Source organism: Coregonus lavaretus, assembly GCF_964263955.1.
Source record: "Coregonus lavaretus genome assembly, chromosome: 9".
NCBI classification, from domain to species: domain Eukaryota; kingdom Metazoa; phylum Chordata; class Actinopteri; order Salmoniformes; family Salmonidae; genus Coregonus; species Coregonus lavaretus.
In genome coordinates, this window is record NC_139996.1 from 7,690,725 (window position 1) to 7,708,110 (window position 17,386).

The window sequence follows — 17,386 nt, forward strand, 5'->3', positions numbered from 1 at the left end:
CCAGTGTTCAATGACTATGTACATAGGGCAGAAGTCTCTAAAGTGCAGGGTAGAATACTGGGTGATAGCCAGCTAGAACAGTGACTAAGGTTCAGGGCAGGGTACTGGGCGGAGGCCGGCTAGTGGTGACTGTTTAACAGTCTGATGGCCTGGAGATTTAAGTTTTTCAGTCTCTCGTTTCCAGCTTTGATGCACCTGTACTGTCTCCGCCTTCTAGATGGTAGCGGGGTGAACAGGCCGTGGCTTGGGTGGCTGAGGTCCTTGATGATGTTCTTGGCCTTCCTGTGACACCGGGTGCTGTAGAGGTACTGGAGGGCAGCCAGTATACCCCCGGTGATGCGCAGGGCTGACTGCATCACCCTCTGGAGAGCCCTGCGGTTGCGGGCAGTGCAGTTGCCGTACCAGGCGGTGATACAGCCCGACAGGATGCTCTCAATGGTGCATCTGTAGAAGTTTGTGAGGGTCTGAGGTTGAAGAGGCGCTGTTGTGCCTTCTTCACCACGCTGTCTGTGTGAAGGGACCATTTCAGGTTGTCAGTGATGTGCACGCCAAGAAACTTGAAGCTTTTGACCCTCTCCACTATAGCCCGTTGATGTGGATGGGGGCATGCTCTCTGCAGTCTCCTGTAGTCCACAATCAGCTCCTTAGTTTCGTTGACGTTGTGGCAGAGGTTATTTTTCCTGGCACCAGTCCGCCAGGGCTTTCACCTCCTCCCTGTAGGCTGTCTCATCGTTGTTGGTAATCAGGTCTACCACTATTGTGTGGTCAGCAAACTTCATTAAGTTGGAGACGTGCGTGGCCCCCATGTTGAGGATCAGCGTAGCAGAGGTGTTGTTGCTTACCTTCACCACATGGTGTGGGCCCAATTACACAAGGAGGGGTTCAAACCCAGGGCCCTGAGCTTAGTGATGAGCTTGGAGGGCACTATGGTGTTGAAGGCTGAGCTGTGGTCGATGAACAGCATTATTACATAGGTGTTTATCTTGTCGAGGTGGGATAGGTCAGTGTGATGGCGATTGTGTCGTCCGTGGATCTGTTGGGGCGGTATGCAAATTGTAGTGGGTCTAGGGTGTCGGGTAAGGTAGAGGTGATATGATCCTTAACTAGCCTCTCAAAGGACTTAAAGATGACAGAAGTGAGTGCTACGGGGCGAGTCATTTAGTTCAGTTACCTTCGCTTTCTTGGGTACAGGAACAATGACTGGGATAGGGAGAGAATGAATATGTCCGTAAACACTCACGCTCTGAAGACGCGGCTTGGGATGCCGTCTGGGCAGGCAGCCTTGTGCGCGTTAACACACTTAGTCCAGGGACTGAACGTTAGTGAGTGATAAACTGAGAGGCGGTGGATGGTATGCACGCCGCCGGAGTCTGACTAGGGCCCCACTCCTTCTACCTCTTCTCCGACGTCCCCCGGGATGACTAGAGCTGCCTCCGGAAGTTCAAAACAAAGGATCCAGGTCAGGGAAGTCAACATTTCTGCTCACATTTCTGGTAAGTGACCGCCAATCTAATATCCAAAAGTTATTTCCGGCTGTAGGTAAAAATACAAGAAACATTTTGAGCAAATAATGTAAGAAATAATACAAAAAAAAAAAAAAAATACTGCAAAGTTGGCTAGGAGCTAGGAACAAGGCGACCGTGTCTGTTGGCCACCATCTTGCCAAAACGGAGTGTACTTACCTGTGTGCGTGTGTGTGTGTGTGTGTGTGTGCACGTGTCCCTCTACCTGTGTGCTGTAGTTGCTGCAGTGCTGGATGATCCTCTGCATCTCCTCGTGAACCAGCTCCACACAGCGCAGGCTGGGCTCCTCCAGTCTCTTCACCTGTCTCTTCACCAGCAGCTCAAATGACACCTCGGGCACAAACAGGGCAGGCCGCGGGCCCTACAGAGAGAGAGAGAGAGAGAGACTACATTACCCAGCAGTCTCTGGCTAACACACAACTCTGTCACTGTTAATTTTCTTGAGAGAAAGTAAATGTGTCTTTTTCTGCTTTGAACTCAAGCTAAACCATCAACCTTAACCCTAAAACAGATGTGTCAAACGGATCATCAAAACGCTGAACATTCCATCATTGTACTTGAAATGAACATGGATCCCAACATATGTGAGGCTCTACAGAGCACACAACTCACTGTAGCATTCCTAATAGCTGTTAGCACGTCTATGGTGGTCAGACCTCCCAGCGGGTCTACGGACTCCAGCGTCCGACCAAACGTCTCATGGAAAATATAACAGATTCGTGCTCCACCACACCTGAAAGAGAACAACAATTTTGTCATTTTGAGAGCTTGGGACTATAAGGTTCTATCTGCATTTGTAAAAAATTGAGTTGACAGCCTTGTTCTTCCTATATAGTCATCTAAATACCCCAATTGTTATGTAAAAAATATATAAAAATTGCTGACATTCAAACCAATGGGGTTTTGGAACTTTAAAGCCAATTATCTCAGAACCATCTTTTTGCAGATAGAACCTTATAGTCGCAAGCTTTCGATTTGTAACTGAAAGATCAAAGTAGTAGACTAGTTAATCTAGCCTAACTAATCTACCACCTCCTACATTGGACTGCAAAAGCATCCAATTGTTTTACTTGTGATGCTCAATTTGTACTGGCGCCACCTTCTGGCAACTAGTAGAGGTGCAAGGATGTTTGAAAGAGGTTATTTCCATGCTTCCTGCTTTTCTCTTCATATAAATGGGAAAAAAACACTAAAGAGTAGGAATTCACCCCTTTTTTTAAGAGAAAGAAGAGTAAGTTGCTCACAGTTCTGTTGTCTCTATGTACTTGGCGGTGCCCTCGATGGTGTGGCAGTACTCTGCAGCGAACTTGGTGATGAGCTGCAGCAGAGTAGAGCTCTGGTCCTCTACAGGTTCACCGTAGCTACTCAGCAGGGACTGGTACTGGGACGCCAGCACATTGATACGAGTCTTCAGCTCCGGGAGACAGTCTCTAATGTGGTGCATCAACAACCTGGCAACAAAGAGAAGAAGAAGAAGAAAAAAGAAACAGACAACATGATGTCGTCCACAACGAAAGTGACTCGTTAGAGTGACATTACACTCCAAAATCAGAAGTTGGTCAAACGGTTTCAAACCTCAAAAGTTGTCTTCTGTTGAGGCCTTGTTTTTCCTAATACGTTTCTATTTTCATACCTGTTCAACGTTCTGGCCAAGTATTTGGTTCCATTTCTGTTGGCGAGGGAGGGGTACTTCTTCTGTAGGAAGGCATATTCATCACGGATGGCATCAGCCACTGACTTCTTATTGTTGATGTCAAGCTGACTCCTTGGAAAAATAAATAAGGGTGGGACTGTGAGTTTTTTGATGACATTGTAGCGTTAAAGAACATTCTAAACCTTTTTCCATTTTGATCCTGAGTGACTGTTGGCTTCTAGCACCCTTCGATACACGAGGACAAGGAGAGTAAATTCTCTCCCTTCAAAATATATGCAGGATTTCCCAGAAGGCTGAAGTTCTGCTCTATTCAACATGTTAGAGACTGAAGTGTATTTTGTAAAGGTGCAGACCTGTTGACCACTCCTATGAGGCCCAGTTTGACAGGGATGACTCGGCCCATCAGTACGTCCATGGCATCTGTCCCAGCATCCATCAGGTCCAGTTTGGTCACCACAGCCAACGTCCTCCTGCCTACACACAGCGACACAAACAGCAGAACTCGTATTCATAAAGCGTATCAGAGTAGGGGTGCTGATCTAGGATCAGGTCCCCCCATCATGAGAAACTCCTGGCCCTACATCCAGGTAATCAAGGGGTTTTCGCAGTCAGTGTATCCTACATCCAGGTAATCAAGGGGTTTTCGCAGTCAGTGTATCCTACATCCAGGTAATCAAGGGGTTTTCGCAGTCAGTGTATCCTACATCCAGGTAATCAAGGGGTTTTCGCAGTCAGTGTATCCTACATCCAGGTAATCAAGGGGTTTTCGCAGTCAGTGTATCCTACATTCAGGTAATCAAGGGGTTTTGGCAGGCAGGGGGATCCTACATCCAGGTAATCAAGGGGTTTTGGCAGGCAGGGGGATCCTACATCCAGGTAATCAAGGGGTTTTGGCAGGCAGGGGGATCCTACATCCAGGTAATCAAGGGGTTTTGGCAGGCGGTGTTTCCTACATCCAGGTAATCAAGGGGTTTTAGCAGGCGGTGTATCCTACATCCAGGTAATCAAGGGGTTTTGGAAGGCGGTTTATGCCATGGCATTTCTGATATAAGGATTAAAAGATTGAGAAACCACTGTAGGAGACAGCCAATTGAGATTAACAGAGAGAGAGCGGGAGAGAGGGAGTGGGAGAGCAAGAGAGAGAGAGCGTATGGAAGAGAGAGAGGCAAAGAGAGAGAGACCGTCAGCTACACACAAAGAGAAGAAAGAAAGTGAGACCGAGCGAGAAAAAGAGAGAAAGGTGTTTACCATCAGGGTCGACCTCGCGCGCCACTTTGAGGGCCTCTGAGGTGGCCATGTCTGTGTTGGCAGCAGTCACAGCCAGGATGATAGAGTTGGGGTTAGAGATGTGCTTCACGATCAAGTCTTTGATCTGCACCTCTATGTCTTTGGGCTGGTCTCCCACCGGGACCTGGGTAGACATACACACACTGTCAACGTAGCCTGCTCATATCATATTTCAAACCATACTTGGGGTTCTGTCTCCTTCAATGTACCTGGAAAGAGAGATGGTTCAGTGAACCATGCTTACAAGACGAGTAACCTTGCCTGAGCTCTGAAGACTTGCATTACCTCCCAGAGCTAATGCCTTTAGCTCAGCAGGCTAACTAAGTTTTGTGGTGGGTTCAAACCAACTCGATCAGCATTTACATTTGAAATAAAAAGGCTTTTCTTTCTGTGTACCTTTGTGATACCTGGCAGATCCACCAGCGTGAGGTTGACTACGTGAGGGGAGAAGATTTTCAGGTGTATGGGCTCATCAGTGATTCCCTGGAAGAAAACAAACAGAAATGTCAGTTTAGCAGTTGGCAATGATAACAAGTGTTTGACATTGTTGGGGACTACCTTTGCACCAAATTATTTTGTTGTTGACATACCTTGTTATTGCCAGAAACTCTTTCCGTTTCAGCTTCGATCTCGAGCCTGATGTCGTCGAAGTCTGTGTAGATCTAAAAACAAAGCAAATTTGACCTTAATGGGCACTGTGTGGAATAACAAATGATTACATTAGGGTTTATATACTATAGCTGCATATGACACATGACATCAATTTAAATATGATCTGGACACAACATCAAAAGAAATGTAATCTGATCTTACAAATGTAAGCATGAAGATAAGAAAAAAACAATCCTCTATCAGCCACAGAATCAATGCAATTTACAGTATAGCACGTCACAAGGCCTTCTCTGTTCCTGACGCGTGCTTACATCTTTCTAGCCTGTGACTGAGAGAGGGTTTGTGGCTGATCATGTGACTTAGAGAAAGTTCCTCTACAGACACAAAACATCTAGCTATTCCAATATGAACTCCGTGAATAAATAAACACAATAGCCCAGGGTTTCCCAAACTCAGTCCTGGAGCCCCCCCCCCTGGGCACACGTTGTGGTTTTTGCCCTAGCACTTCACAGCCGATTCAAATAATAATCAAAGGCTGATGATGAGTTGGTCATTTGAATCAGCTGTGTAGTGCTAGGGCAACAACCAAAACGTGCACCCAGGGAGGGCCCCAGGACCGAGTTTGGGAAACCCTGCAATAACCTACCGTGTGTTTATATCTGATTAGGTTTATCAAATATTTAAGCTGCGTGTCTATTTGTGGCAGTGAACGGGAACTCCACTGAGAAGAACAGAAAGCTGAAGGAGTGCTTTGCTTAGTCAGCAACCTGCTGGCTTTGAACCAACACAGAGACTACCTCGGAGGCATTTTTAGCACTGAGACATAGCCTACCTTGTTTTTGGTGTGTAGAAATTTGCCCCATTCCTCTCCGTCGACGCCTGTGGGAATATAACAAGGCAGTCTCAGTCTATCTGCCAGATGTCATTTGGAGTGGGCCCTAGTAGCCTGCTCTTAGGGACAGTTTCGCAGACACAGATTAAGCCTAGGGCTAGACTGAAAAACTATTTCAACGGGGACTCTCCATTGTACCCGATTTTAGTCAAGGTCTAGGCTTCATCTGTGTCTTGGAAACCGGCACATGGTGTTGTTATTAAACTGTCATCATGTTGACTGGTGTCTAAAGGGAGGATGTAGACCTATTTGTTTGTTCAGCTGGGATGGGAATACATTCTGCGGGCCGATAAACCAGAGGCATATGGCCAGAGATTTGAACACACAAACAATACAGTGAGAAATGTTGTTTTTGACAAAAGCAAAGAAAATATGCCTGCTGTGAGAAAAGACAGAGAAGCATGGTTGGTGCATTATGGGAAACACAGGAATAGGCATTACTACTACCTAGCTACCAAACACCTTTCATAAACAAAACTAATAATGCACGTATTAGTTGGATTAATTCAACTGAAATAATTACTTACCAAACTATGAAAACCAAATAAACAGGGTGGTGGCTCAGCTGTTAGTTAGCTATAAGCAGTTTGTTTGTTTTTCAGCATATTTAAAATGGGCGTGAATTGGAACATAAAATGTTATTTGCCCTTAAGGGCCATACTTACCACCAACTAAGTTATGACACTGTGACCATGCACTCCAAAATAGTTTTTCTTAGACGTCCTTTCCTCATACAGAAAATCAAGTGTTTTGTCTGAATCAGAGTTTGACCTTATTGGACTTGATTCGCTGAATCAAGCTAAACCACAAGGTTTGGCAGCTTCATTTAGCCAGAAAAACAAAAGGCTAATAGGCAGGATGGGAGAGGGGCAAAACGGGGCCAGCAGAAAGAGGTAGGCCTAGACTAGAGTAAGAAGCTGCTGATTGGACACAGACAACAGGCAATATGGGAACAAGGAAAAGGAGACCTTTGTAAAGGCGCATGTTTCTCCAGGCATTGGGGTCTGTGGTTCAGAAGAGATCAGATGACAGGAGAGAGGGGTTAGTAGTTAGCCTAGATGCTAGCTGCAGCTCCTGCTTCATGGCCATCTGCAGCAATGCAGTATTTTACGTCATCCTTCATGTCGTGACCATTCCCAGCAGCAGGGCAGACTCAAGCACTAAGCCTATAGTGCAGAATGTCTCAAACGAGGCAAGGTTTACTACATTTGTCATTCTATTGGGGAAAGCCTAATAGTGGCATATCTCCAACGACATAAGCTGGTTTTGCGTTTAAATGTCTTGGATGTCATTGTGGATAGAGTATCTTGACATTGCACGTTGTTGTGACTTGGTGGCTATTTAAGAACATTCAGGTTCCTGTAGAATTTAAATAGATAAGGGAAACCACGTTGAAGGTTATATGCCTAATTTACGGCTAGATACTTGCTAGCTAGCCCACTGCTGTGACTGCAGACTTCATTAACTGCTGAGTTGACATGGCACTTCTCACAGTCCAACTGAATCATGCACCATGACATTATTCCTGGTGCAGTCATTCATAACAACATGTCCTGGCCTAAGCCGCTCTACCAGACTTCTTCTTCTAGAAAAGGCTGGCCAACCAGAGTCAGAAACACACAGGCACACAGAGCATCAAAACACAGCATATCACACAAACCTAGATCACACACAAATGAACAGAGAAAGTCACAATAGGACACGCATTCAACTAGAGTGGTTTAAATAGTAATCTGAGGAGTGGAGACATGAGAGGGACAGGAAGGATTACAACAACACCACCACCTGTTAGAGAGACACAGAGCAGCCGCCAGCAGAATGTCGCTTTCTCAAAGTTCACAGGTTTTTTAGAAACCCTGGTTGGAGGATTTCATTCCAGAATCAGAAGGAAATAGCCTAAGCAGAGAGGGAATACTCCAACCAGGGTTTCTGAAAAACATGGGAACTTTGATGAGAAGCATCCCAGAATTGTACAACCCTAGAGCAGTGACGGAGTGTCGTGTTTCACAGTACCATTCTCCTCGCTGGTCTTCCTGCGGTCCTCTGGGTCCACGTGGACCAGCTGGAGGATGAGGGGCCGACGGGTGACGACGCCAGTACCCCGGGGCAGAAGGTCTCTGCCCACCAGAGCCTCTAGCACTGAACTCTTCCCACTGCTCTGGAGACAGAAACACAGGCAGAATCAGTTACAATACAAAAAGTAAACGTGAGCTGGTAAACAACACAAGTCAGCATCACTTACAAAGTACAACTGAGGCTACGCAAGTGTGAAATCTTTCCACAACATTGATTTGAACCTGCCTGATCTCACCTCAGCTGCGCCTGGCTGTAGTTGACCTATTTTAGTTTGCGCTCGGTCATGTGGTAAAAATAGAACTGAAAGAGACAGGGATTTCAAGGATTTTTCAAATGAACCCCTCTTTGTGAATCTGTCCTTTGAAAAGCAGTAACAAGACAATGCAGACACACTCTGGAGGCCAGATGATTGGGGAAACATCCTATGGCTGCCTTCTTGTCACCGTGGCACTTTCGGTTCAGAGGTTGCCAAAGGGCTGAGACAGTGACATCCTCTTAGCAAATCAGTGGAAGTAAACATGCCTGGGAGGGGATGGCTGCTACTGTAAACCTGTTATGCAACACCTACAACAGCTGTGTGGAGAGTGGGTACAGGTGTAGCCTATTTCATGTAGTTCATCTCTGTTCATCTAGGCAAATGGATGGTAATTCAAGAAATAAGACAAAGCAGATGCCTTGGAAGACTTCAATTATGTTCACATTTATTGAAAAATATTCAAGTCTTCCAAGGCTAGGAGAAGAATGGATACCAGTGACAGTGTAAACTACCCAGAACAGTGTAACATGTCAATTTAATGACTTGATTTTTAAAATCACCTCTAACTAGTTGTTTGCTTGACTTTGGTCACGGCTTATGACACCTGCGGATTAACATAGTAGTATGTTACATGGGTACGGGGTAGTTAGCCAGGTTGCACTGCCTGTCAAATTCGCGCTAGCTAACTATACAGCTGCTCACAATAGTGCTAACTAGCTAGCTAAAAATCTAACTAGCGTGATAGTAGCTAGCCAGAGCTAATTAACTAACGTTAGATAACCTTTCCTTGAAAACAGAGCACACGTAACCACATTTATATGTTCCATGAGTGGAACTGCGTGATAGACCGCAGTAGCTACCTAACGACGTAAGAGTGAATACAACTGGTTAAGAAACTCTGTGGCGAGAGCATGCTAGCTAGCTAGCTGGCTGGCTAGCGATTCTTACCTGCGTTCCAACAACAGCAATCTGCGGCAGCTGGATAATGTCCGCGCCAACTGTATTAAACACATCTTGTAATTTGTTGATGACAGGGATAAGGGCCTCCATAGCTCTGAAAAGGCTGTACCTGTCAAATAAATGGACTAACTAGCCAGCTACCCTGCTAAACACAGGCACAAAGTCATTCAGTGTCCCCCACACCGCCACAATTTACCCCGCCCAGAGAACTGCGCACACAATAATTCAGCGTTGCATTATGGGACTTTGAGTTTTTACATAGGGAAACATCAAAGGAACAGGAAGAAAAATAAACATGTACAAAAATAAACTACATTTACAAGTGTTGACATCATGATGGACCAATGTTACTATAGCTAGGTTTCCATCCAATTGGCGACAGATTTTCAGTGGTGCACAGATAGAACAATGAGACAGATATTTCACCGGATGTATAAATGTGAAGCATCCGGTTGGTGGTTCCACTCACTACTAAATATGGTGGTGAGAGGAAGCCCAGTGGCCGGCAGTGGGAGAAGATGGAGCGAGATTTCCTCATCAATGGAACATTTGATCTCAATACAGTTTTCTGTTTCTAAAACTAAAATATGTTATGAACAGAGTGGACAAATTTTCGTAGACTTTATCCTTTGCCAAAGTTTACAAAAATTGCGTTGTTTAGGAGTGCAAGGGCGAATTGAGTTATTGCACACGCGCACTTCAGAGTAGGCGTTCCCTAACGGAAAACGTGCTAGAACGCGCCAATAGACTCTCGTTAGCTCATGCTTGTCTCTGCCCACCTCCTTGCTTGCTCTGCCCACTATGATTAATTTGCTCCCATTGGAAACGACAGGCTGTGCTCTATCTTGGGTTAGAAATAGACATCTTTGAGTGGTGTTTCCACCAAATGGACTTGTTGCAGATAACAATCAGTACATGATGACGTAGTGCACACAAAATGTACTTTTTCCGCTTAAATGTATATGTTCCGAATAAAAACCTAAATTCAATGTATTGCCATCACATTTTAAACTACGGATTAGTTGTTACGAAAACTGTTGCGTTAAATAGCAAATATGCCTACTCTGGTTTTGGCACGTGCCAACAGGTCGCAGATACAGTGCGGGAAGGCTGTGCTGGTAGGCTAGTCTACAATTTTTTCTTTTATTTAACCAAGCAAGTCAGTTAAGAGCAAATTCTTATTTACAATGACGGCCTACACCGGCCAAACTCGGACGACGCTGTGCCAATTGATACAGCCTAGAATCGAACCAGGGTGTCTTTAGTGACGCCACTGGCACTGAGATGCAGTGCCTTAGAGCGCTGCGCCACTTTGGAATAAGATTATGGATGAGAGCAAGAATATTTGTCAAACGGCAGTCAAGCATCGATCATCATAAGACGCTCGATATTTATTGGAAAGCAGCATCAAACTCATCACCGTGCACTTTCGCCACCCTGTGAAGTTCATTACTTATTTCATCAAGCCTAATAAACTGCTTGGTTTCCCCGAGTGTAGTAGGAGGACCACACACCGTATAATCGCGACTCCAAATGTACTTCTATACGATAATCAATATTTGCGCATATCGCAGTTTCCACCGCCATTTCCCGCCGAATTAATTTTACGGACACAATGATCCCATGTCGAACGAACAAATTATTTGGAGGCATTTATACAATTCAATTTTATATATGACATGACTACTAGCAACAACAAAAAACTGTTGATGAAAACATGGTTCGAGAGAGCAAATTCATTTTCCAAGACTAGGGAACTAGGTAAATAGGGAGTGGGTACCAAAATATTTAGGCATTGATTCATGCATTTACAGAAAATCAGGGTTAGGACTGCCCAAGGAATTTCCTTGGCACTACCCCAATAAAAGTGTTTGCAGAGAAAATTCTACTTGGGGTGTGCAAACCTGCTACACTTCTGACAAAGAATGGCACAATTCCACAGAATTAAAAATACACATTGTTTATTTCCACATCTTTTTTTTTTTTTTTTACATTTTCAGGGCGGGCCCATACCCTATTTCCAGTCAAGGTAACACACATTTTATCCATAGGATTAAAATAATGAAAGTGCATACATACATCAACATATCACAATGACAATGCCAGCAAGTAACAGTGGCAAAAAATAATAATAAAAAGAGGAGCTGGCTTTAAAATATTGCACAACGTAAACTTGGGCACATATTCATAAAGCGTCTCAGAATAGGTGTTCTGCTGATCTAGGATAAGTTCCGCCTGACCATGTAAATGTTATTCGTTTTGATCTAAAAGGAAAAATGTATTCATCATAAGCACTCCTACTCAGAGACCGTTTCTGAATTCAAGCCCAGGAGAACAGATAGTTCTAGTCTACAGACTAGTGAAACATGAGGTAACGGGGTGGTTATGAGGTGTTGGATGAACAACACTGGATTTTATTTTACACCAATGTTTAGCTTATACATTCAAGTGGTCCATGCAGACAGGAGGAGAGATGTTAAAGTTCCTCTGGAGTGAAAATCATAACAATGTAGCTAGCTACATCAACAGCAAGTAGTTTACATTTTGTTATTTTTGTAGATCTGAATATATTTTTTCCTAATTTTAACTAAAAGTGGCAAGCATCCCTTACCACAACAGAAAAAGTGAACTTCAGGCAGCATCAAAATGCTGCATTACGGTTTCACTAAATGTTCTGAGGGAACATTTTGCTGACATTGTTCTCCATTTATCAAGCAGAAGCAAACCTGTCACAGTGTCATTGTCCACAACGTTTAGTTCCAACTAAAGGCTGCTGGATTCACACAATGGAGCCATGGGCTATACAAAACACTACATGCACAAAGAAAAGGTATAGGTTGGGGAGTGGTAGTAGTTACTGAAACTTTTTGGCTGACGAATTACAATAACAATGCTCAAGTGAAAACATTCTTTCATGTTTTTTTTCTTTTTTTTTCTCATGGACAAATGAATGTGCTTAAGGCAACAATACTGACACTATGTTCCCTTGCATCTTTAGGTTTGCAAGGGACTATATAATGAATAACTGAAAAGCTTTTCCTCAAAAAGCCTATGTAAATATTAAGGGGGTTACCAAATATACGGTACGTACACACATATATATATATATATATTAGACTTCCTTAACACTACCTAAACAATATTTTACTCTACAACATTCAAATTTCTAACTATACTGTGAGCGATATGCTTCAAAAGCTTTTCAGTGCTTGAATTAATTGTTAAAAAATTACAAACTGAGTGTGCTAAAAAGTGTTTTCATTAGCTACTTTGACTCAACAAAACAGCAATGAACAAGACTTAGGTCACAGCAGCAACAAAAACAGCTGGCTCCCACCCACCACAGGTGCCTACCCATATGCAAGCTGTGGCAGGGTCATGTTCATTAGGGCACAACATAGATAAACATTTCAAAATGTTATGCAACGGAAAACAAGCCTTTCTTATTGGACAAGTTCAGATAGTACCTCCCCATTTCAGGCTGCTTTTTTACGTTTCGTGCCTGATGAACACGACCCAGGGTACCTGGATACCGACAAGACCTCTGTCCTCAGGAGCCAGAGCAGTCAGTGTACGTGGTGACCATGTTCCCCCTGCGCTGTGTCACTGTTCTGCAGTGTTGCTTCGTTGTAGTACCCTGAAATGTGCTCTCCGTCCGCTTAGTAGTGTCCCTGTCAAAGGTAAACATCTTCTCCATGTCGTCAAACATGTCATCAAAGCCACCACCACCTGCTGCTCCAAAGGCCCCCTGGAAGTGTCTCTTGTGTCTGTTGTGGTGGGCCTCCTGGTGGGTCCGGAAGTGGTCCTCGAAGTGCCTTTGGTGATGTGCGTGCCGGTTCTGGCTGTAAATATCAAAGTCCTTGAACACGTCGTTGAAGTTGAAGGGCTGGTGGATGTTTGGACCGTTTTGGTCTTTGGTTCCGTCATTATAGAATGTGCCGTGACCAAACTGGTCGTACTCCTGTCTCCTCTTCTCGTCTGATAATGTTTCATATGCTGCAGATGACAAGTGCAAGAAAAGGTTTCAGATCATAGCAATGATTCTATTAGCAGTACAGTGTTAAAAACACTAGTTTTGCGCAACAGTGAGGTAATTCAGCTACAACACAATAAAATAAACACGCTGGAAGGAATGTGTGAAGATGGACATTTTTACATAAATAAAATACACTAAAGAGTAAAGAAGTAATAACCTTACTATAAATGGGAATATTTAAGATGACCAAAGTTCATATTTAGTTTAGAGTGATCAACACAATGTTTAGCATATTTTGGAGTTTCTTTAATGCACATCATTTCCAGTGTTACACTCAAGGTGCGGGTTGATGGTCACAAGACTTGAAGCTGAATGTTGTTATGGATTACTCTCATATCTGTTGATAGTGATTGACTCCAGACTGGAGGTACGAGGATACTGATTATTCACGGTTGTATTGATTACATTCTGTGAACACTGTGATTCTGTAGCAGCTGACAAAGTCACTGCCTGTTTGTTTTGACTTCCTACAAGCATCTCGGGCTGGTGTTTACAGAACATGTTGTGCTCTCTGATTAGGATATACAGTGAGGGAAAAAAGTATTTGATCCCCTGCTGATTTTGTACGTTTGCCCACTGACAAAGACATGACCAGTCTATCATTTGAATGGTAGGTTTATTTGAACAGTGAGAGACAGAATAACAACAACAAAATCCAGAAAAACACATGTCAACAATGTTATAAATTGATTTGCATTTTAATGAGGGAAATAAGTATTTGACCCCTCTGCAAAACATGACTTAGTACTTGGTGGCAAAACCCTTGTTGGCAATCACAGAGGTCAGACGTTTCTTGTAGTTGGCCACCAGGTTTGCACACATCTCAGGAGGGATTTTGTTCCACTCCTCTTTGCAGATCTTCTCCAAGTCATTAAGGTTTCGAGGCTGACGTTTGGCAACTCGAACCTTCAGCTCCCTCCACAGTTTTTCTATGGGATTAAGGTCTGGAGACTGGCTAGGCCACTCCAGGACCTTAATGTGCTTCTTCTTGAGCCACTCCTTTGTTGCCTTGGCCATGTATTTTGGGTCATTGTCATGCTGGAATACCCATCCACGACCCATTTTTAATGCCCTGGCTGAGGGAAGGAGGGTCTCACCCAAGATTTGACGGTACATGGCCCCGTCCATCGTCCCTTTGATGCGGTGAAGTTGTCCTGTCCCCTTAGCAGAAAAACACCCCCAAAGCATAATGTTTCCACCTCCATGTTTGACGGTGGGGATGGTGTTCTTGGGGTCATAGGCAGCATTCCTCCTCCTCCAAACACGGCGAGTTGAGTTGATGCCAAAGAGCTCGATTTTGGTCTCATCTGACCACAACACTTTCACCCAGTTCTCCTCTGAATCATTCAGATGTTCCTCTGAATCATTCAGATGTTCATTGGCAAACTTCAGATGGCCCTGTATATGTGCTTTCTTGAGCAGGGGGACCTTGCAGGCGCTGCAGGATTTCAGTCCTTCACGGCGTTGTGTGTTACCAATTGTTTTCTTGGTGACTATGGTCCCAGCTGCCTTGAGATCATTGACAAGATCCTCCCGTGTAGTTCTGGGCTGATTCCTCACCGTTCTCATGATCATTGCAACTCCACGAGGTGAGATCTTGCATGGAGCCCCAGGCCGAGGGAGATTGACAGTTATTTTGTGTTTCTTCCATTTGCGAATAATCGCACCAACTGTTGTCACCTTCTCACCAAGCTGCTTGGCGATGGTCTTGTAGCCCATTCCAGCCTTGTGTAGGTCTACAATCTTGTCCCTGACATCATTGGAGAGCTCTTTGGTCTTGGCCATGGTGGAGAGTTTAGAATCTGATTGATTGACTGCTTCTGTGGACAGGTGTCTTTTATACAGGTAACAAGCTGAGATTAGGAGCACTTCCTTTAAGGGTGTGCTCCTAATCTCAGCTCGTTACCTGTATAAAAGACACCTGGGAGCCAGAAATCTTTTTGATTGAGAGGGGGTCAACTACTTATTTCCCTCATTAAAATGCAAATCAATTTATAACATTTTTGACATGTGTTTTTCTGGATTTTGTTGTTGTTATTCTGTCTCTCACTGTTCAAATAAACCTACCATTAAAATTATAGACTGATCATTTCTTTGTCAGTGGGCAAACGTACAAAATCAGCGGGGGATCAAATACTTTTTTCCCCTCACTGTAAGGACATGTCTCCAAGAGGCTGGTGTTTACAGAACATGTTGTGCACTCTGATTAGGATATAAGGGCCTGCTCAGAGAAGGCCAGTTAGACATTTTGTCTGCTTCTGCTCTGGAGGTGTCTCCCTGTTGCAACTTGTAATAAACCAAAATTACTTTTGATTGACTTCTCTTTTGTTCAACTGGAATGTCCTATTATACTTACCCTCAGCAATTTCTCTGAACTTTGTCTCAGCATCTGGCCTCTTGTTCTTGTCTGGGTGATACTTCATTGCCAGCTTGTGAAAAGCCTTCTTTATCTGACGCTCGTTGGCATCTTTCCGCACTCCCAGTATGTCATAGTAGTCCTTCTTGGCAAGTATCAACTCTGTTATCATCAGGATGCACACTGCAAATGTTAAGGCTGACTGTGCAGTTGCCATGGTGCTGGTCACTTCTGTAAAGTAGATATGGGGAGAGTAGAAGAACAGTTGAGATCCCAGATCTAGGCCTACAAGTCTATGGTTGAGAGAAGCTACACTACAGCATACACATGTACAAAATTACAACCACTGTGTCATTTGTGTTTTAAGCAAAGGAGTGGGCTGAAAAGGTGTTAATGTCTACTAGTATTAATATAATCTCACACATAAAGATCCCCCTGTTCCCACTATCTAGTATAGCAGCTTTAGTTAAACAGTACCTTGAGTTGAGAGCAATGATACTGATCATCTGCATCACTAACACTGTGAGTCACAGTCATCTTGACTAACGGTAAGCAGTATTGATGGAGCCAGCCAGGCAAATTGAGCACGGTTGAGTTAAGTATGAACTCACTAAGAAAAGTAAGTTGACCTGAACTGAGACGATGTTAGCAATATTTTCCATGTATCTTTTTCATTAATCCCAATGACACTTGCACAACAAACGACATCGCTGATGAGGTTAAATTAGCTAGCTAGTTTATATGTTGATGGCTAGCAAGCTTGATTGCCCAGTAAATCGAAAACCAATAATTCAATGACACTAATATTGAAGTTATGCGAGGACACATAGCTGCGACATTACAGTTTTGCTTACCTTTTTGCTGAACTGCGAAGAATCACTTCAGTTAGCTAGCGGCTTTAGCGTCGCTCTATTTTGACGCTCCATCACGCTGAACGAAAACCACACGAATCGCAATGCGATTGGGCAGTTCGCTACCAAGTGATTTCTGACTCCGCCCTTACATCCTCACTTTCCGCGGGAAAGTAAAGCTAGAGGTTGTGGAAGCGGGTTTGTTTTTCTATGGAGATACATTTCTAATTTGCTACGTGAGGCTCAGATCGAATTTTTGTTTCGAATGTACTGGTGTAAATGGACGCTGTAAACGGCATCCCTCTTTTACTCTGTTGAAGACGACATGACCACAGATATAAAACTCAGACATTTTATTTAACCTTTATTTTATCAGGGAGTTATACTGAGACCAAGGTCTCTTACAGATGAGCCCTGAATTACATAAATAACATAAAATACACACATCAATATATATACAAAATGCAAGTAGAAAGAAAAACATGGTCATAAAAAACAAACACATTCATCAGTAATAAGGTCCTCAATCAGCCTTCTGAATTGCCCTAGAGCAGGGTTTCCCAAACTTGGTCCTTGGGACCCCAAGTGGTGCACGTTTTGATTTTTGCAGTAGCACTACACAGCTGATTCAAATAATCAACTAATAATCAAGCTTTGATCATTTGAATCAGCTGTGGAGTGTTAGGGCAAAACCCAAAACATGGACATTTTGAAGATTGTTCCACAAATAAGGTGAAAAAGAAAACTGAAAGCTGATTTGCCTAACTCCATAGAGACCAAAGGAATTTCCAGAGTTAACCATCCCTGATACCGGGTGTGGTAACTCAGGTCTAAAGTTTAGAAGGTTTTAAAAAATTGCACCACCAACTAACCCTCTATCTAT

The 17,386-nt window shown here is 43.7% G+C and overlaps 1 protein-coding gene across 3 annotated transcripts in view; it reads right to left on the minus strand.

Annotated features, from left to right (window-relative positions):
- Positions 1 to 16,592, minus strand: part of LOC311135109 (dynamin-1-like protein) — a 27,503-nt gene extending 10,911 nt beyond the window's left edge. For 2 of the 3 annotated variants that reach the window (XR_014613740.1, XM_084168988.1), the window contains exons 1-11: positions 9,249 to 9,463; positions 7,982 to 8,126; positions 5,909 to 5,955; positions 5,055 to 5,126; positions 4,861 to 4,947; positions 4,426 to 4,588; positions 3,531 to 3,651; positions 3,157 to 3,288; positions 2,768 to 2,974; positions 2,136 to 2,256; positions 1,729 to 1,884 (exon numbers count right to left, since the gene is read on the minus strand). Coding sequence is in view for 2 of the 3 variants with exons in the window: in XM_084168988.1 (XP_084025114.1) it covers positions 1,729 to 1,884; positions 2,136 to 2,256; positions 2,768 to 2,974; positions 3,157 to 3,288; positions 3,531 to 3,651; positions 4,426 to 4,588; positions 4,861 to 4,947; positions 5,055 to 5,126; positions 5,909 to 5,955; positions 7,982 to 8,126; positions 9,249 to 9,350 (1,353 nt within the window). In the remaining variant the exon portion in view is untranslated. Of the gene's footprint in view, positions 1 to 1,728; positions 1,885 to 2,135; positions 2,257 to 2,767; positions 2,975 to 3,156; positions 3,289 to 3,530; positions 3,652 to 4,425; positions 4,589 to 4,860; positions 4,948 to 5,054; positions 5,127 to 5,908; positions 5,956 to 7,981; positions 8,127 to 9,248; positions 9,464 to 12,843; positions 13,257 to 15,652; positions 15,884 to 16,506 lie in introns of those variants that run through there. The other variant, XM_084168989.1, reaches the window with a different exon arrangement.
- Positions 16,593 to 17,386: the final 794 nt, after the last annotated feature.